This window comes from Symphodus melops (assembly GCF_947650265.1).
Source record: "Symphodus melops genome assembly, chromosome: 4".
In the NCBI taxonomy this organism is placed as follows: domain Eukaryota; kingdom Metazoa; phylum Chordata; class Actinopteri; order Labriformes; family Labridae; genus Symphodus; species Symphodus melops.
Genome location: NC_136694.1, coordinates 3,174,732 through 3,195,927, shown reverse-complemented (window position 1 = coordinate 3,195,927; position 21,196 = coordinate 3,174,732). Strand labels below are relative to the sequence as shown.

General features: G+C 41.0%; 1 protein-coding gene across 4 annotated transcripts in view; it reads right to left on the bottom strand.

Moving 5' to 3' along the window:
- Nucleotides 1–1,010: 1,010 nt before the first annotated feature.
- fhit (fragile histidine triad diadenosine triphosphatase) overlaps nucleotides 1,011–21,196 on the bottom strand; it is a 252,603-nt gene continuing 232,417 nt past the window's right edge. For all 4 annotated transcript variants that reach the window (XM_079340579.1, XM_079340582.1, XM_079340581.1 and 1 more), the window contains 2 exons: nucleotides 2,643–2,753; nucleotides 1,011–1,160 (listed from right to left, as the gene is read on the bottom strand). In XM_079340579.1, coding sequence (XP_079196705.1) covers nucleotides 2,646–2,753 — 108 coding nt within the window. In that variant the 3' untranslated portion in view covers nucleotides 1,011–1,160; nucleotides 2,643–2,645. The remainder of the gene's footprint in view (nucleotides 1,161–2,642; nucleotides 2,754–21,196) is intronic.

The following is a 21,196-nucleotide window of genomic DNA, read 5'->3' as shown; positions in this document are numbered from 1 at the left end:
GTGAGAGTGGTTTATAGGATTTACAGGCTGTGAAACAGGAAGTCTTAAGGCAACATGGACAAGGCCTTTCATTTCACTTTCATGTATTTACCTTTACCAATTATTTCAACATATAATGCAGACTTGTAGTTTGTAATGAAACATGAGGAAGTATATCCTTGGATCCAAACTCTCTTGTGTTGGCAAGCATTTCTGCTCACGACCAATATTTGATGGATTTTGCTCCCCCAAGACTCTTAATTATCGCCCTTTAAAAATCCCTCATCCTTGGTAATATTGTTTAAAATTCACGGTGCCTTTTACAGCTTGATTACCACAGAGGGCCATGTGCAGTCACGCTCTTTTCTTTAGCAGCAGCTGATGGCGGCTTCACTGAAAAACTGGTATCTTAGTGCAGCATTGGTGAAACCATGACGATAAGGTTACTATTCGTTTACCTGTTTATCAGTATAAGGGTAAAATAAAGTCATCACTGACAGTGTGAAGTCTGCTGGAAGTCAGGTTCTGTACTCTTGTGGTGAAATTTGACTGAACTCTGGACTTTAAACAGCCGGCTTAAAGCTGCACTTTGGGAAAACCTCCATGCACTGTCCCAGTTCAAAGTCAAGTAGTCCAAATGAACTCGTGTCCTCACTCCTCCCATTTGATCTGGGATGCTCTGAGAGCTGACTTCTGTGTGAACTTTTGGGAGATATCCCAGCATGCATTTGGATTCGCTCAGAGGAGCTGGCATAGGATATGAAGCAGACCCTTAAATACCTCTAATTTCCTCTCTTTCATGTGTTCGTTTGGTGGCACTGATGCTCCACAGCCTTTTAAACATGACACAGTTTCACTTTGATGAGAGGAATTCTTAGAGTTCGACTTGCCTTACCCCTTATTCTAACCAGTATTCAAGTTTTTTTTAATAACTTTATTAGTTTCAAAAACTCAGTTGCACTGATTTTTTCCGCTTTAATGTACCAATTATGTTGTTGTTGAACCCTTTAAATACTGTTTGTTACCAAGAGTCTATGTGGTGAATAAACACTTTTTATTCAATCAACATGTTGGGTCACAAAAACACATGAATACAATAAATGAATTCAAAGTATCTTCAAGTGAAGATAATGTTCGGTGTTCATGTCGTCCTCACGCTGCTTGATATGTTGAACATCATTCTGCACAGAAAAGTAAACAGAGCTCAAGTTCACGGGTCCAACACTTTCTAAAAATAGAATCAGTGAGTTAAGTCATAGGATGTGAAATTCAGTTTGTACAGCACGTGTCATACTGAGACCGGCAGACACTGTATGGATTTAAAAAATCTCACTACGTCAGAATAATTTAAAACGCACGATCAAAGCTCATCATTTATATGCTAACGCTGAACTAATGTCCGGGCAAGATGCGACTGTTCACGTCAGTAAGGTTTCCACAGGTGGAAGCTAAAGTCAGATCTACTGTCCAACAATCTCTCTCTCTCTCTCTCTCTCTCTCTCTCTCTCTCTCTCTCTCTCTCTCTCTCTCTCTCTCTCTCTCTCTCTCTCTCTCTCTCTCTCTCTCTCTCTCTCTCTCTCTCTCTCTCTCTCTCTCTCTCTCTCTCTCTCATGCACACTAGGCATCCCCAAAAACAAATCTCTAACGAGCAAGCTTAAACATGACACATGACAATAATCCCTTACAGCTGGAGGTCTGCAGACATTTCCTGCCAGAGTTCATATTTTTGGTGATAGAAGGGGGAAAACACTTCAAATGGGCATGCCTGCTGTTGCCATGGTGAGATAAAATGCTTTCTGACAGGGTCAGGTTTGTGTAGTTGCAATAAGAAAAAAAATAGTCCTGGAAATGGGGAACCGTACCGTGTATGACCAAAGTTTCAAACACCTGCTGTGAGACGAAGGACGGCCAATCAGACTGAAACTCAAACTGACTTCAAAATCTTCATAAAATAAAATAAAATACTTTTATGAATATGAGTTTTCCAATGAACAAATCAAGCAACAAAAAAAAAAGTAATGTGGAAACTCGCTGAAAACAGATTTGCTAATATGTCAATTATAAACATTCTGGGAGAAATACCCCCATTTCTATGTAAATGAGCCTTAATGCATCAAAGTCACAAATACTGGAGGTTATTCAAAATTAATAACACAATTAAGAATCGATGATGAATTTTCTGAACGAAAGAATCAAGAAATGAAACTCCTCTACATAATAAAAAAAAGATTTGACATTGTGGGAAATGAACTCAGTGACAGCTGTTCATCCTATCACCTTCAGTACTGTGGCCACGACTCATGGTTGGGGGATGTAAAGATTAATCATGAGGCCATTCAAAAGTGTCAAGATTTGTAGAGGCGATTGGTTGTAACAAGCAGGCGACATCATGGCAGCTGCAGAGCTCAAACAATACTAACAAGCAGGTTTGCAGCCTCGCTGGCCCAAACGAGTGCCAAAGACATTTTGAGTTGCATTGGTGTTTTCATCAAAAAACTAAAGGACCCTTTTTCAGTCATAATTTGTATACGGTCTCATTTTGTAAAATAGATTGTGTACCCAGTATCGTGAATCACATCGTATCGTGAGTTAAGTGAATCGTTATGTCCCTACTCTCCGTTGTTCAGGATTATTCATTTCAGTTTTTTCCGTCGTTATTTTACCACTTAGAAGTTCTCCAGCTGCTTCCTCAGGTCTGAAGCTTCTGCAGCCATTTCCTCCTCTGATCTCCACTTGGAGGGGACGTCCTCTTCGTCTCGATCGTGCTTCTGCAGCTGCAAAGAAAACAAATGAAAACATCATCTGGAGGCAGAATAAAGTAAACTAAACCACGAGTAGAACGGTAGCCCTGTTCTCTGCAGGCGACAGATGATCCCATTGAGCTGTGGTATTTCTGTTTGTGTGATTGTTTCAATGAATAACAGCTATGATTGTATGGTGAAGATCTGGTACTTTTTTCATGGAAAACTCTTTGCAATCAGCCAAACTACATGTCAGCATGCTGCACGCAATCCCAAACACTCGGAGGCAAATCGTAATACATCAGGAGCTTGTTTCCAAATGCTGGTGAGTTTACAAAATAACTGACCTTTTCATTTCTTAATGGGAATTTTAAAATCTGATGCTTTTAGAGCTCAATTAAAAAAAATTGACATCAAGAAGAAATGAATGTGATGGAACTTTATATAGCAGCATCTGCAACTATGCAGCAAAACCAAGAGCTTAACATTAACTGTAGTTAGGTTCAGAATAGCTTTTAAAAATGGCAGCCCCCCAATGAAAACCAAATTTGGTTTGGTTCACTTTGGCACCAACTATAGGTCTCTGGGTGCAACTGCACAGGAACACAGAGTGCTGTTGACGGATCCAAGAGGATCTGTATGTGCAGCATCCTGTCTCTGGTTTTACTCCATCCAACAACCCTGCTGGGTCAGTTTCTGTGTAGTGTAGCACAGCCATTAGCAGCTGTGCCCACGAGTTGACAAGGTCACAGGAGAACGACAGATCACACAGAGAAAGAGACAACAAAGTGCAAACAACAGGTTGCTTCTCCTTGCCTTAAGGCACAGATCCTGTGCCTGATCTCTACCCCCCCCCCCCCCCCCCCCCCGCACCATAGGCAACATGCATTTAACATACAGAATCAAGACAATTGAAAACAATGTCGAGATTTGCAATTTGTGTTACTTAGATGGAATTCTAAATAAACCTATAAGCTGATGACAATCATTTATGCGCAGCACTTGATTTGGTTTAACCCCCAACCTTTGGCTGAGTATCATTTCTTTTGGGAAGAACAAAAAAAAATCCATTGGCTGGGTAATAGATTCTAAATGGAGGACAGAAAGGTGGAGACTGTTTTTAAAAAAAGAATGTCACATAGATTGCAGAACCACTGTACCAGATAGTTTCTTTTAATCATTTGAAGTCAAATGTGACCAGATAAATGAAAACATGCCTGTCCCCCATGAATATGATGATTTCAGACCTGATGCTTTGATCCCAGTGCTGATGAAATGTTTGGTAAGAATTATGGTGAGCATGCTGTGGTTGATGCCGGTCCAGTGAAACCCAAAACCAATTTGCAACAAGTCACCACTCGGCAGAGATGCTATCTCACTTTGATGTCCACGTGTGTCCGTCCACCATTGCAGGCACATTGCACATGAGTGGGTTGAACTTCATCTCATTCCTAACATCAAATAAATGTGTGTAACCCTCACCTGTTTGACTCCTGCTCTCTCATCAGTTGTCACTCCCTGTTTGACAAACGGCTGCTTTGTTAGTGAAACTTCCTAACTTAGCTTTGTCAACCTGTAAACTACTTTAGAAGTTGGACATTATGCATGCTTGATTTGATTACCATAGATGAAAATGCACATGTGAACAGTCTTATCTGAGTTTTTTCCAACTAGGTATAAGTGTCTGATATTTATGAAAGGTTCTTGTTGATTTTATGTTATGCCCTTTTCTATAACGTGGCTCAGAGTGGCAAACTTGCTGCAACAACCACAATAATTTTGATTGGGAGAAATTGGCTGCAAATTCACATACCATGCAAATGCAAAAGGATTCAATGTCAAAGCAGATGCATGAACAAAACAAAAAAAATGCAAATGCATAAATCAGGGATGCGATCGGTATGGGAGGAAAAAGCAGGAGCAATAAATCTGAAAGAATCAGATCCTGGATAAATGACAAGAAGTTAGAAATCACATACACTCTGCCTCCACACAGGTAGTCATAGGTTGAACAGTAGAAAATGAAGCTGGGAAATAGTTTGTGCAAAAAAATGAAAGGGTCAAAGATTGCTTACTGTTACTGTGAGGTGTGTTTTTTTAAAATCAACATTTGAGCGACGTTAAAAAGAGGGAGACAGAAATGAAAGGAGGAGGAGGAGGAGGAGGAAGAGGGTCTTTTATTCAGCTGAGCTCATGTCCAAACATTTGCTGGTGCTTGTGTGTTTATATGTGTGTGTACAGTGTGCGTATACGTTTGTGTTCTGTGCATGCATATATGTTTGTTCTGTGTGTACGTGTGTGTGTGTGTGTACTGTGTGTATGTGTGTGTGTGTGTGTGTACTGTGTGCCTCCCTGTTGAGCTGTGTTAAACCTCTTTAGTAAAGCTCCTCTTCTCAGTAGCAGAGCTGCCAGTGTGGACACAGAAACCCTGCTCGCTCTGTCAGTGATGAACATGTCCATGAATACTAATGTAGTGCGTGTGTGTGTGTGTGTGTGTGTGTGTGTGTGTGTGTGTGTGTATTCATCTAATACTGGCTAAAGCCAACATGGGGGGGGGGCTGTAGTGACACCCCTGTGTCACTCACTGCTCATTACATTCAAACCGTTCTTCAGCTTTTATTTATTTTTCCACACCATTACAAATCAATTTCATTCATTTAAATACAATAATTTATTTCAGCCGCTCATTTTTTTTAAATCATTTATTCACATTCAAATTAATTTAATGGGTTTAAATTGAGTGTGAATGGTTCACCTTGTTTGTTTTAAAGGCAGAGGATTTATTTACTTTCTTAAATGCAACTATTACCTTTTCAGCCCTGTGTGTCATTCTTTCTGAAATGAATCATTTCCTATTTGTGAAGATTGTAAATGTTTAAAAATGTCACCAAAATAAAATTCAATGTGTTTATTACAGCAGCTTGTGTTTGAAGGCAATAATCAAGCAGCCCGTTTTTCTCACAAGCTGAAGTTAATTTAGATTATTTTCACACCAAACCAAAATGAAAACCAAATTGAATCGTGTTGGTCCCTTGAGCTGTTTGCATTTGTTTGGATTCATGGACAAAGTTTGTGTTAGGATGACTTTGTTATAGTGAGTATAAATACAGGTGACAGAGAAGCTAATCTGATAACGACCTGGAGAGTGAGTTTGTGTGTAGTCATATATCTCACTTATCACATGGATAGTCATAGGACATCAGTAATTGATTGGAAAGGATTTCATTGATTAATTCATTCATTTATTCACCCACTTAAAAAAACAGTCGGATGGAATCTATATTAGGAGCCGTGTCCATAGCAACGGTTAACTAATCTCCCTTTCCGTCATTGCTGCTCAAATGTTCTTTGAGTCCTAGAGTTCTCTCTCTGTTCCATGTTTACTTCAGGAGCCATCTTCAGGTTTTATCGGTTTCTCCGTCATAGCCTGCCGTTTTTGCATCACAAGATTCATTTTGGGGCTTTTAAAGTCTTTATTTTAGGACAGAGAAAATTTGGGAGAGAGAGAGAGAGAGAGAGAGAGAGAGAGAGAGAGAGAGAGAGAAAGATAGGGGAATGAAGGTCAGCTGGGAGCTTCAGGTCGGATTCCAATTGGAGCCGAGGTTTGTAAAAAAAAAAAAAACAACAGAAAAATGCTTTGTTGGGTCAGTAACAGAAAAAATGTGTAAAATCTGCAGCAGCGTATCATGTGCTGTTGCAGGAGAATAGATTTGAGGATTGGCCCTCCGCAAAGACTGTTTCACCCAACATCCTTCTATGTTCCTCCACATTTTTATCATACAGTACATGCCGTCAACACGATGCATATGATGCTCTTCATGTCTGGAGCCTTGACCTTTAACCAGACACAACAACACAAGGAAGCTGGCCTGAGGGAGAGGAGGGGGGAATGTATGCACTACAACAAGGTGATCCTGGAGGTCATCAGACAATCAGCAGGGGACGGAGCGAGCTGCTCGGGATGGACGATAAAGGCTCAAACAAAATGTCAAGCCTTACTGCAGCAGCGATATGTTAGCGCATAGATTTATTCAGAAATGCAAAAACAGAAACAAGGCTAATGGGAAAAGCCTATGTGTCTGGTTGGCAGACTTCCTGTTGGTGTTATAATTTATTGTATGTTTAGTAGTTTATTCCGATATGTGTTCTGACACGTAGCTATACACCTGTTAGATGGGACGCGGTGGGCGCTGTATGCTGTTGTCAGGGCCATTCATTGTCTATGTGCTGCACCGTGTGTGTATCAGCACCCCGCTGAGCTGAGCGCAGTGCAACATCTCTGAAAGGCCCCTGAGGCCAACAAAGGGAACGACACAGGAAGCAGATCTGAGCCTGATGAAGGCTGAACATGAGCATGACACACGGTCCCTCAATGACACCATGAATCAGCTGAGAATCAACTTCCAACCTTACATACCTATGGAAACACTGCATTGGGATTATTGAATTATATTGTTATTATTATCATTCATGATTTATTGAGAAGAGATTATGAATCCATTTTTATTGGATGAAACCTCACAACCACAAATGTTTGTGTTAAAGGTCCCATATTACACCCTTTTTGGGGTTCTTATATCTAATTTACGTATGCGTCTACTAAAGTGCGTCCACGATCGCTGTTTTCATGTCCTGCCGAGTCATGCAGGCTCTCTCATCTGCATGTTTTTCTCACACTCAGAATCCCCCCCCCAACAGGAAAAAAAAAAGAAGGAAAAGGATCCCCACGTGTGACAAGTCTGATCTGATTGGTCGGCTGATGTGCTCTCTCTTAATTGGTCAGTTGTTCGGCTTTGAAGGATATGGGACCTTTAACCAGCATCTTAGTGAGGCAAACATTGCCCCAACCTGTTGAACAATGACTGACAACTACTCTTTCTGCCGTCGATGAGGGCACTGATAGATGTCCTTCATTCATTAGTGTTGTAACAAACCTGTCTAACTTGCTGTCCTCTGTGCTGTTGTCTTCCAGTACTGCCGGGAAAGTCCCTGATACATTTGGTAGTTTGCTTCCCCTCAGAACCAACACCAGTCCAGACTTTCTTGACAGATATAGAAAGAAGCAGACGACTCTCAATAAATTGTTCAAGTGATCTGTGGTCATTATTTGCTGACCTACTGTGTAAGCAGCGGTTCAACAATCACATGACTATTGGTTTATTTTCAGCCAAGAAGAGGTGAGTTGGGTTCAGGTTGCCTCGTGCCCTCTTTCTCCATGTCTTGCAGAGCTCCTAAGACTAAGATAAAGATGGCAGCTGGGAGTGAAAAATCTTTTCATCTTGGGCTGGTAATTACCAATGACAATCAGGCTTTTTGCCAGACGTATTTCTATGAATCTAATTAGCAGGAAACTTGATAAAGTGTCTCTGGGTTTGTTTTATGTAAGGCTTTGATAACATGTGGCTTCTGTGGCTCACCTCAGCTCACTCTGGAAGGAATGATACATGCTAAGTTGAGGATGGTTTTACAGTATTTGCAGAACTCCATTTTGCATTCTGAGCATGATGCAGTTATCCTCTTAAATGAATACACACCTTAGTTTGTCCTGAATCAATGACACATACCCTTTAAAAACATGTTTTACTTGTGTAAAGTAGATGCATATACGTGACCATGTGTAACGCCGGGCTTGTTTGAACCTCACACAGATCTAATAGATTAGGATGTTGAGAGTTCAGAGGAAACAAACAGCCTTTAAGTTAAGACTGTAAAGGCAAAGAAAAAAAAAAAACAGCTAAAAATGCATAAGGCGCTGGATCTCAGAAACATATTGAGCAACATATTGTACGGCTCTTTCAGCTCCTCGAAGTGGAGGAGGAAATATCAGGCAGGACAGAGAAAGAAATTGCACTTGATTAACCTCTAGTAACCCCATTTTCTCCCGGGGCGACTCGGTGTTGGACGGCACGTCGGCCTCGACCCTATACGTCAGACAGGACATGCCTTCATTAAACAGTGACCCCACATGGTGACTGAGAGGTCATCCTGACCTCGACGCCATCCACAGGCACAGAGCAGATAACGAGGCCTCCATAGGTACTGAAGCAGTCAATATACTCAGACACAAATGGTCGGAGCCCGTAGGAGAAAACCCTGTATGCAGGGATCCTGAATGAGAGCAGACTGGGTTAAGACCCCGGCCTGTCAATCAAACTACACATGAGTAATTTAGTTTGTCACAGACTGCTACAGGCTGCTGTATTAGTCACAAAAATATCAACATCATGCTGAGGCATGTTGTGAAATAAACACATCACAATTGTTGGTGAACATCTTGCATTTGGTGGCCGGATCCTTTTATCATTTCAGGAAGTAAGAAAATCGACGTTTTTTGAGCTGGATGGTAACACATTCAGACTCACACCCACACACAGTATGTTTCAAAACATCTTTAACTCATCGAGAAGCAATAGAATCACTTAACACCTTTGCTTCACCTCATGGATTTATTTTGTTTTTGCAATATTGTCTGAATCTTAAATAGTCTGAACATGATACAAACTTCATACAATGCTATCATTTAAAGCTGCTGTGAGGATCTTCCATTCGGCGTTTAACTTGGCGCCCCCTGTGGACAAAGAAATACAGAGTACAGTGGTTCACAAAGTGGGGGTTGTGACTCCCATGGGGGTCACGTGCCCCCCGAGAGCGAGCCTGCAGGATGCCTGACATTTTAAAAAGGATAATCAAATAGTTCAAAATGGTGTAGCTGGTGGCGCAGTGGTTAGTGCTCGCCCCTTGTGTGGAGGCTGCAGCCCTCCAAGTGGGCGGTCAAGGCTCCAATCCAACCTGTAGCTCTTTTCCTGCATGTCGTTCCCAACTTTCTGTCCCTGATTTCCGACTCTTTCTACCATCCTGTTTTTCCAATAAAGGCAGAAAATGCCCAAAAATAAGTCTTAGAAAAATCTTCTTTAACCCAGTCTAACTCATCACTCACTGTGAGACTTTTCCCTGAAAGTTGTTTCAAAATCTGCTGCTCATTGATCAGTCATCGGAGCGGGCGGCAGAGGTGACAGGCATCACAAAAAACTACACAGAATAGGACACTCTTCTCCAGATTGGTCATGTCTTCTTACTGAGGTCACATAGAAGCATCAGTATTCATGTCAGTCTTAAGCAAGCGGCATCCTTCAGTGCTGGAAGAATGAAGCGAATGCAAGTGTAAAATAAACTGACGTTTCCCCCGTGTCCACGAGAGGCTGGTTGCTAAAGTTTCTATAGTTTAATTAAGATGTCTGCCCTAAGTTTACTCTGAAGCCTGGTACAAAAAAAACAACATTTTGAATGCAAATACCTTGTGTCTTCATCGGCATAGATTACAGGATTTCAAATTTTTTTTAATATGGCATCCATTTTGACTTTATTAAGGCAAAGAGTGTGCTGGGCATGTTGAAGCTAGGAGGCTTAAAGCCCGCCTCAGTTAGATTGACAGTTAGTTTCAGACAGCTGATGACCAATAGGCTTCAAAACTACGCTACAAAAACAATGGATGGCGTCACTGAGACTTTGTCCATCATTGATACAATCTTAACCACGAACAGACTCCTTCACAGCGGTGGACAATTAAGATGAAAATCGATGAGAAACAAAGCTACAGCAACATCATAGCACTTCTCTTCATACTCGTCTTCATTACATCACTTACAATTCAATAAATATGAAAGCTGACTTTTTAATGTTGTGGAAGAAAGCTTCAAACTTTTTCATAAATACAAAATCTGGATGAATTTACAGCAGTTTTGTTTCCAGTTTGTTTGGTAGATTGTTTTACTTTTAAGGCATCAATGGCTGTGTTTTTTCTTTGTTATTCACATTAAGGATTAAGCATTGCGTCAGTTGTTTTTCTATCAGTGCTTTTTTCCCTTTAACTCACAGTGAAGGCAATCCATCACAATATGAATCAAAGACTGAAAAACACTTTCTACTTGGTACAATTAAAATAAATCAAACAGAATCTTTCAGGCCACGAGTTGCTCTTAATTAATTCAGGTCTTTTTAATGATTTCATTTTGTTTTGCTGGTAATAAATGTATCAGCATGTCTAAATGACTTTTAGACATGTTTAAAACCAAGCATCCTCAGCACTCAAAACTATGTTTGTTTGTGGTACTAGGACTCGAACTTTAGATTAGACCAGGTCATTTTGTCTGGACCTGTTAGGTGCAGTAGCTAGAACTGTCCCCTCCAACCGCTGGTAGCCTTGTGGTTAGTGCGTGTTCACCCATAGACGCAGACTATAGGCTCCTCCCTGATCTCGAAAATGGCAACCCCAAAAATAAACCTTTACACCCCACATGCTATATTCTGTTGTTTGAAATGTTTTTTTTATGAAGCAGCTTTCGATACTGAGGCGGCTTCTGACTACTCATGTAATTATTGACACACACAAGAAAGCTTCCAGTTAGCCTGTTTGGTACAGTTTGGTACAATGAGGCTGAGAGACAGAAGAGGACGGCGGACAGATGACGCTAAGAAGACAAAAAGAGAGCAAGAAGAAGAGTGTCCATCATCTTATAAAAAGTCGGCTATGTCCAATGAACCAATATTCAAGTATCGAACGCTGAGAGCTGTACCGTCATCACTGCAGGTGCAGCTGCCACCATTACCCAATGCACACCTAACACTATTTAATATGTTTCCCGTGTCTTTGTGTACTGTCAGCGCCCACTTCACTGCTCAAAGTGTGCAGCAATACATAAAGACCCCGCTGGCAGCGCCACCTCGGTCATAATCACGCATTTAAAGAAGATAGTGATGTACTGTTAAACCTTGGGAAGCGCTGCTTGGATTGAAAAGAATCCACGGTGGAGGTGGGCGACGCGACACATGGACTGTTGGTCTGTACTTCATAACTATCACCATAGGCTGAGAGCTGAACCGACATATGGGAAGCGAGCAGAAGCACCCGCTGCCTTTGGTCCAAAACTTTTTTTTTGTCACTTCCAAAAAAAAAAAAAAAAAAGAAGAATAAAAAGTCCCTGGATGTTTCCTAGAATTATTCACAAAATGCAACTTATAAACATGACTAAATTCTTTTTATATCAGACATTTTGCACAGACCTTGCTCATTCAAATAATGTTTTTAGGTTATTATTGTTGCAGATGTTTCTAAGAATATGATACAAATGCAAAAGATTTCAGACTTGTATTCCCTTCTTTTGTGAGTTTACTCGTTTAACAGTTACACTCAAATCTCTCCTCTATCCATCTTCCTCTCACTTTGGTCTCTTATCATCTGATCACTTCTCCCATAACGCAGAATCTATATTAAGCAGTGCACGCTGTTCTCCTGTCTGCATTGATGTGATGATGGTTTCATGGAACAATCTGCAGCAGTGGCTCTCATTACTTTGACGTGGCAGTGAGCTCTGAAACTTTGAAGATGCATTTTTTCTGAAGGTGAAACAAGCTGCCAATTAATGATAAAACCACCGTCTCCCCTAACATAAACTGACGGACTGTCTAAATGCGTTACAGAAGGACATCGAGCACATGCCGAGTGAGAGCGCTTGGCTTTGAAACTTGACAGGTGTTTTCATGATTGTCGGAGACAGTGGCCGCCAATAAAAATAACTTCTTAAAATGTGGTTTCCATTATAGAAGCAGTAAATGAACCACAGCAACTTATTACAGGTAAAGGCTGAGCTTTGATTGCAGATGATTATAGCACACAGAACGGTTTAAATGCTATTTTTAATTTGGTTTGGCTGAACCTACGCTGTGCAAAGAAATGACACTGATGAAAGCACAACAAGAAATGAAACCATCCCAAAAAGATGGTTCCTTGGGTGTCAGGCGCTCGTTCAGCTCATTGGCCAGCATCAGGATTACATCTTCAAACAAACAAAACGGAAATTGATTCCATCTCTTCTGATAAAGGGCCAGGAGGATCGAAGAATCTCAACACAATGCAGAGTATCATTAAACTGTGTCTTGGATGTAACGTATTAAAACAGAGTAAAGACTTTGAAGAAGGCCAGATCACAGCTGGCAGATTTTAATCGTCCTTTGTCCAAGGAGTTGAAGTCACTGCAGTCAGGCGGCAGATTCAACCTGCCAACATGTATCACAAAGAAACACTCGTTTGTCCCTGCTGCCATCGCCATTTTAAACAAATAATTATGTTACTTTATTGTCATCAGTTTTTTATCTATTCCATCTATTTGTTGTCCATTGGACTTTTCAGTTCTTGGTGTATTTCTTATGTTTGTTTGTTTGATTGCTGACTGTTTGTACTGTACTGATAACTGTTTGTACTGTTTTACGGGAAAGGTACTTCATTTCCTGTTCGGATTACAAACCTGATTTCATTTTGAAAGAAAAGAAGGAACGTGTGGTAGACCGAAGGTTACAAAATAACTTAAAAATGGAGAAAAGGAAGCTTATAATGTAAAAGAAAAACCCAGCTCCAGACGACTATAAAACGTTGGATGTCACGAGGTGGATGTTACTTTGGACTCGTCAACTGGAGTTTCTTTAAAGAAATGAGAGATTCAAAGGTGCAGTGGTGTCGTTCTTTTCTATCACAGTGCCTGCAGGGAGCTCAGCTACTGTGCAGCTAAAGGGACTTAATTGCACACGATCAATGCAATCAATGCACCTACAGTCATGGGCTATGGGAGCAGCTGAAAGAACAAGATTGCAGACTCAAGCGGCTAAAATTGTTTTCCTCTGGAGGGTGGCAGGGCTCAGCCTAAGACACCGGGGGCGAAGAGCTGGGACTTTGGGGAGAGCTCAAAAGTAGAGTTGCTTCTTGTTTGTTTCAAAAGGAGCCAGTTGAGATGGTTTCAAACTCTGGATTAGGATGCTTTCTTGACGCCTTCATTAGGGGGGTTTTCACAGTCACGCCCAACTAGGAGGAGACCCTGCAGTAGAATCAGAGCTCGCTGGTGGGATTACCTCTGACCCGAGGATACCTCAGAATCCCCCTGAAGGACTTTAAAAATGTTTGCTGGAGAGAAGGCTCGTCTGACCTGACCTCTGACAAGAGGAGGAAAATGGATGGATGGATTCTTTAGACAAATTAGTAGTTAAACAAAACTGTTGTTTGCTTACACCAATTAAACTAGAGACAAAAAAAAATACCTCTGCCGTTAGTTTAAAATGTTGCAGTCAAAAACACATCCATTTGCACACACACACACAGTTACAGGCGGCTTTTAGCACCCCGCCCACCTCCCCCGTTTTATCCTGACTTCACCCCGGCTGTTTTGCTGAGGAAGCTAAATATGGGGGCATGAGGGGTTATGTTGTTCTGCATCAGTTTTAACCTTTTGCACTTTATATTTGCATAAAACTATCAACTGTTTTAGAGATGCTGCTTATACATACTGAAGCACTACTTAAGTCTGTGTGGGTGGGCAGGTGGTCTCTCTCTCTCTCTGAGCAGCTTGCCTGTTCGAGCCTCGATGAATACAACACCTATGAAATAACATTGGCTTTAAGTTTCATTTGACTTTTTCAACCTAATACAATAATCCTTTCACAAATTAACTTTTTACTCTCAACATCATTTTAAAGAAGTAAATAAAAGTAATCCAAATGAGATCATACGTCTGAACATATGGCGTCGCCTGCTCAGCTGCTAAACAACTTTTGAACAGAGCGATGACCTTCTGAGGTGTTATCTAAAAGTTTGAAAACATTTCAAAAGATTTCAGTCCAGAATACTTAAAATCAAATATTTTGAAGGAATTATAACTCTACCATCTGTTCGGTGTTTTTAAACCAGCAAAATGTAGGAGGAGAGAGAAGTTCAGCGCAGGGCAGCTCACAGCAACTGAGAATTTTAGTAAAAATATACAAATTGAGATTTATCTCTTAAAGGCAGGGTTGGTTACTTTTTTTTTTGAAAACTAGTCTGATTTTGAAAGTAGCATTCCCTCTGTGCTCCGTCTTCACCCACCCCCTCCCCTCAGTGCTTCCTAAAAAGCCACTCACTTACATGTGTGCCATTGTTCCAGGAGCAGACCTCAGCTCATCACTCGCATTGCGTAGAAACTACAGTACATCGTCTCACATTTCATTCAGCCGTGAGTAAAAAAAAAAAAATTCACAACGGCCAATGACAACCTCACAGTGTAAACAGGGGGACAGGGAGGCTGTGATTGGTTAATCAGATTGGTACCTTGTGGCAGACATTGGTTGAAGCTGCTACAGATGATGGATTTTCTTTGTTCCCTTTTCAAAGCACCTGAGTTATTCATTTCTGTCAGGACCTAAAGACAGTTTCAACCAAAATCTTTAAAAGTCTATCTGTAAAAAATGACCAACCCTGACTTTAGGACAGACATCCCATCTGATTGTCAATATCATCAGTTATAGTGAAGAGAAATTTCACAAAGGTCTACACTCCTCCCGCCCACTGCGCTCGGCCAATGAAAGGCGTCTGGTCGAAGCTTCACAACAGGGCCCTGAGTCTCTAACGAGGCTCTTCTCCTCTGTCGCCCCCTTCAGGTACTCCATTTGAGCTGCAGACTCCCTTTGCACCTTTTAGAAAAAGCTAAAGACCCAGCTCTTTATGAACACCTACAAGCTTAATGATAGTGATAATGACAATAATAGTGATGATATTGAGGATGGTTCCGATTCTGATTAGAACTGTAAAGAACAGATGTCCAGGTCCCTCTCAAGATCCTTGCCTGCATTGAACTTACTCTCTGATGTTTGTTCTTATAAAGGGTCTGCTAAATGAATTGTTGAATTATTAGTCTGTACTTTAATTACCAATGACACAGAGGCAATGGTGAAAGTCTATGCTCTGAAACAGCACGCACATCTTTAAAAGAGTTTGTTTTACTTGCACAGTGATCTGAGGAACATTTGTCCTGCTGTGAGTACCTCCATCATGTCTGATCATTTATGATGACAATGTGTTCCCTAAAATATCCAAGTTCTCTTGTTAATACAGTAGTGCATTGATTCTCAAACTGTGGGGTGCATGATTTATGTATACTCTGTCCGAGGTGCCAAAATCCACACAGAATGAAAGACCCTCACAGCTGATTTTAACAGAAGACTTTGTGTTTGATAGTGACAAATATTTAGTGATTAGCATCATTTACTAATGGCTACCTTATCTTCTAAGTAACTCCAGCATTCATGATTAACACATTTAAAAAAAGTCAAAATTTCACCTTCATTACAAAATGTTGTTTTGTTTCTGTAATCGAACCTGGATCCAGACTTCGGCTTTGACGAGGATCCAGATTTAATCCAGATGTATCCCAATTCAACCAAGGTTTTATGCAAATATAAACCTGCCCTGATATGATCTTGTCATCGTCTTTAACATATATTTTGAACAACCAGTTTTCTGATTTAATCTGACAGCGTCTCTCCTCGCCTTACTTTGAAAAACTGGGCCAGGGACTTCGTTCTCTTCATCAAACACGGATGACTTGGGATAATTAAAAAGGTACTTTTTGAAAAAGAAATGTGTTTGCCTTCTTGTGATTGTGCATATTTAAAACGACTCAGACTGTGGTGTTAATTCATTGTGCTGGCTGTGTTGACTGCAGGTTCTGCCAACGCTCTGCGTCACTCTCATATTATCTTCTTACTTGGAGGACAGGTGAGTAATCTCACCTGCTGACACGCTTTATTGTGATTGGCAGAACTATTTAGAAATATGGGGAAGCTGACCAAGAAACGTGACGGATTGAGTCGATCTATATGTCAACTATACCTAGACGTGTCTGCATTTAGAGCTGCAGAACCTTCAGAGCAGCTGTACCTGCGATGAGCCATGAGAGCATGACTCAGTAAGCCTAAGTGTGATAAGATCGCTCTTATACCTAAACTTGGACTCCTTCAGATTCTTCCAAAAACAACCTTTACAGTAAGCTAACATTGACTTTGAAAGTTGAAGTTGATTCTGCAGAGAGAGGAGACACATTTTAACTTTGATTGGAAGAAACAACAGTGACATCATCCAAACAACAAAGGAACTTCTATAGCGAGACAATGGCAGAGAAACTAATACAAAAGATTCAAACACGTTTATTTCCCCACAGGCAGACGGCAGCGGCTCATGACTTGTTGGCTGTGGAACATCATTGCGTGCCTTTTCTCCTCATCACTCTCTCACCCCGGGGATCAGTCCAATAATAACAACTATCTAAGCATGCAGAGAGTTTTTAAGATTTTACTTATTTGTCCATTTATCTACGCAGCTTTTCATTGATCTTGACTGTTGTTTCTAAGAATTAACATTTTCCTTTAACCTGTTTGTTCAATGTTTTACTTTCTGCGTGCGTGCGATGGGATACGCCTGAATTTCCCCCAGGGAAGAGTACCTATCTAACCACATAATGAAGGGATGAAGGGACCCCCCTCTGTTCTGTCTTTGGAGGTAGTGACAGGAGCGAGACGGGATTGGCGGAGCCGGTATGTGTGTGTGTGTGTGTGTGTGTGTGTGTGTGTGTACAGTCTGAGTGCATGTCTTACTGGGTGTGGAGCTCCCGCTGTGCCATGCTCTGTCGTACTTCTGTAACGCCAGAAGGCGAAATGAATTCACACTGCAGATCGAACATTACACAGTTGTCCTCGGGGTTCCCCCCCCTACACGACAGGAGATCTGATTGTAGACATTAAATATGTTTATTATTTACCATTTGCAATCTGGGCAGCCACAATGTACTTCCAATCAAATCTATCTTAACACGCCTCACACCACAAGAAAATCTGGTGAGTTTATCTTGAGAAAAGAAAAATCATGCTTGAGTACTGTGACCGCGCTCTTATTGTTTGTGAGTTGTGTCCCTGAGGATACAGGTATGTGATAATTGGGGGAGGAGCCTCTGAAGGAGAAGTTAAGTTGAGTTAAACCATGAGTGCATGGTGCCCTGAGGGCTCTTAGTTATTTCTCCAAAACAAATAAGTAAACAGCTTTACTCTGCTAATCACTTCTGAGAATAACTGACCTCCAATGGACCACAACAGCCACATTAACCACACATTCAGGGGCCAACGGAGAACGCACAATTAAGATTGACACATGATTTTGACGTTGATCTTACAACGTCACGCTTGAATAACTGTCAAGATGGCAACACGGCATAAACACCAGATGTCTGGACCGATGAGGTTTGTCCCCAAGAAAGAAGATTGTGTAAAAGTGTGGGGGTGTGTTTCAGGCTCAGAGATGCTGTTGCCTGATTGTGTTCCTTCTTTTCCTCTAATGATCCCCACCAGGAGAGCAGAGCCACTTCTAAATGACTGACGTCTGAGCAGGAGGGATTTGATCAGTGCTCCGCAATGGTTTCTGAAGTGCCAAAAGAAATGCTGCTATCAATATGCAGCAGGAAAACACAGACTGCTTCCTCTCCCCCTAAGGGAAAGAAAAATACACAAATATCATCCTGACACACACTGTGCCGTAACAAAATGCAGTGTGTGTGACGCTGATGTAAAATAAACTCACCTAAGACCACCGTATGACAATCTGACCTTTGACAGTTAAATCTGAATATCTGAGTGTAAACAAGTGACAGCTGCTGCTGTGGGTCCAAAGTCAATGAGAAGCTGAGACAACGCCGCCATTCTTGTAGCTGTGATGAATCAAAGACGGGAGACTTTAAACAGCTACACAGATGCTTTCTGTATTTCACCTGTGTCTTTTATAAATGAGTTAAAGACAGGCTTTGAATGGTCAATATGAATTTGCTGTGAGATCAACAAAGTTCAGAACTGAAATGTTTTTACTTTGTTTTGTAGAGCAGAGGTCAAACAGCCAAATATTTTACTGTCAATATGCGCGAGCGTGCAACTTAATATTCCTGCAGGAACCAAGGCAAAGCTCCATGTGTTGACTTTGCATACTGAGATTTGTTTTACTGTCAAAAAAACAAAAAGAAGACAATGAGGGTTTTATAAGAGCTCAAGTTGGATACAGTGGCCTTCGGCCAGGCAGTCAGCCAAACTATCATTTTTATTTATTTTTGACAAAACAGTAGTGGTAAGCTCTGATTTAATCTTCAATATTCTTGAAGTGTTTGATGAACACGATCAGTTAAACATAAAATATGTGGAATTTATTAGAATATTTTTACAGGATATTTTAAATTATTCAAAATGGCCGTTATATATATTTTGTTGTTACATACTGACTTCCCCATAAATATTTACTATAGCTATCAAAGACAGAGAAATCCACAATTTTAAAGTTGTAATGATTGTGTCAGTCAGAATAATGCTGTTTCTCTGATGTATAAGGCCTTATAAACTGACTACATCTTGTTATTATACATTCATAGTTGAGAGGTAAACATGTAAAAAAAAGTTGACATAATATGGGAGAAGGTTGACCGGCAAGCATCATCATTCGTTGCTCATTTTCTTTGAATAGAAACTAAAAATCTCGTCAAAAAGGACCACTGTTAAATTTACACATCTTCTGCTCTTTTGTTGTTCACTGTAAAATTGATGGAATTAAAGCACAAATCCAAACCCTCCGAGCCTCTTTAAGTTTCTAATTGTGAGTAATTACAGCGTGCCAATTCAACCTCTGAGTAGGTAATGGGGTCTCCGTGTGGGCTGTAACACAATGTTCCACTTATTAAATGCCGCTCCATTCTCCTCCCTTGACATTCACCTTTCTCACTGTGGGGGTGTAATAAGCAGGCTTATTTATCAGAGATGTCTCCCTTTATTCCCATTGACCACAAATTTGCTGTTATAAAGTCATTAAAGAGAGAAAATACTCGGGATTCAAAGGGTGTTGAGTTGTATTTTTCAAAGAAATTACATTTAATTATTTTGTTAAGTGTCATCAAACTGCTGAAAATGATTACAGTCGTTATTTTTAATAAGGGGATTTGATGTGCCATAAGATCAATAAGACAAGAGAAATGCTTGTGACGGATTCTGCTGTTTGTCTCGACTCTATTTATTCATTTCAATATTTACGATGAGCAATCAGACACAAACCAGGTAACTAAATTAATCACAGCTCTAATTCATAGATTTCAGCAACCAAAAAAAAACATGCAGAGAAGACACCTAAAACTTATGCGAGACGATTTTTCAAATCTTAATGCGAAGACTAGATGACTAGACGAGACCGGGAGACCACACATAGTTACAGACGTGAGATCTCACAGAACCTCACATGGTCTCAAACGTGACCTCGGAAGAAAAACCAATATGGAGGACGATCGGCAATGCACAGCTTGTTTTTCTGTTTTGCAGTGAAAAACAGCAGAATGATAAAAACTAAATGGAAATGAAGATGGATGATATGTGGCTTTATACAATTTGCAGGGCGAGCTGAGGGTGAGTTGTCAGAGTGCGCAACATTTCAGTTAGTCTGTGTCCTCTCATTGGCTGCTCCATCAGGGGCGATCCAACAAGGAATTACGACTCCAGATCTGGGGGGGCTCAGACTCAAACAGGAGCAGTAAAAATAATCGTAGTGACACCACACACTTGAAGAGTCTTTGGATAAAAAATTAGAAACCCTGCCATCGAACCCCCCAAATGGGTGTGTGTCGAAAACCGGGCCGAGAATTGTCCTGTGCGTCACCTGTGCAGTAAATATAAAATCATCTCTGACTTGACTTGTTTGTATCATTTTTAACCCCCCCTCAGTGATAAACGCCTCTGCTTCGCCTATCGCTGCCTTTTACTTGCGTCTGACAGAATAAGCGTCACTGAAGCCGCTCCTGCAGAGCTGAGGCTGCAGCGGCGCCGCTTTCACCTCTCCACGGACGCACACAAGTACGAGCTGTCACAACAGCAACGGGTGCCTTTAGAGGGAGCGCTTTAGTTAGAGAGACAGCGATTTTGTCCTGTGGATGTGCACACCTTCACTTTGTTTTTTCTCCGAGTAGCTTTCCTGTTCCAGCTTTTATTCCAGAGTTCATAAAACAAAGTCTCCAGCACGTTACAGAAAAACAGGATACAGAGATTAAACGTGTGTCCCAGCTGATGGAGCTCGCTCTGTGTTACAGACGTCAGGTGCAATGCTTGTTTGCAGATTTAGCTCCATTTAACCAACGCAACGAGGACATTATTGGCTGTTTTTCTCAAGATCCCGATGTAATCATCTCTACTGAAGAACACCGATTTGTTCATGATAATCACTTTATCGCTGCAGTTTTCTCAAATCTGAATAACTTAACTGGTCTTCACGAAAAAATAAAGAGATAATGAAGTCACAATCTCAAGAAACATCTGTTATATTATACTCGTTATTACTGCACAGTGGAGTCAAATACAATGCATTGATGTATGTCTGCTTAGGGCTTCCGTGTAAAACATGATTAACAGTGAGAAGTACAAAGTATGAGGAAGAGAAACTGCACAACGTGGGTGACATCATCACCTGTCTAATCTCCAACCATTAGAGAGCGTCTCTGGCTGTTCATTTCAGCTGAAAGAGGATGGCTGGGCATTTTGGCGAGTGAAGGTAGCGGTTGGAGCGTGTGTGACCTCCGGCTCTGAGATGTACGGTACGTGTGAAAAACAATTTTAGA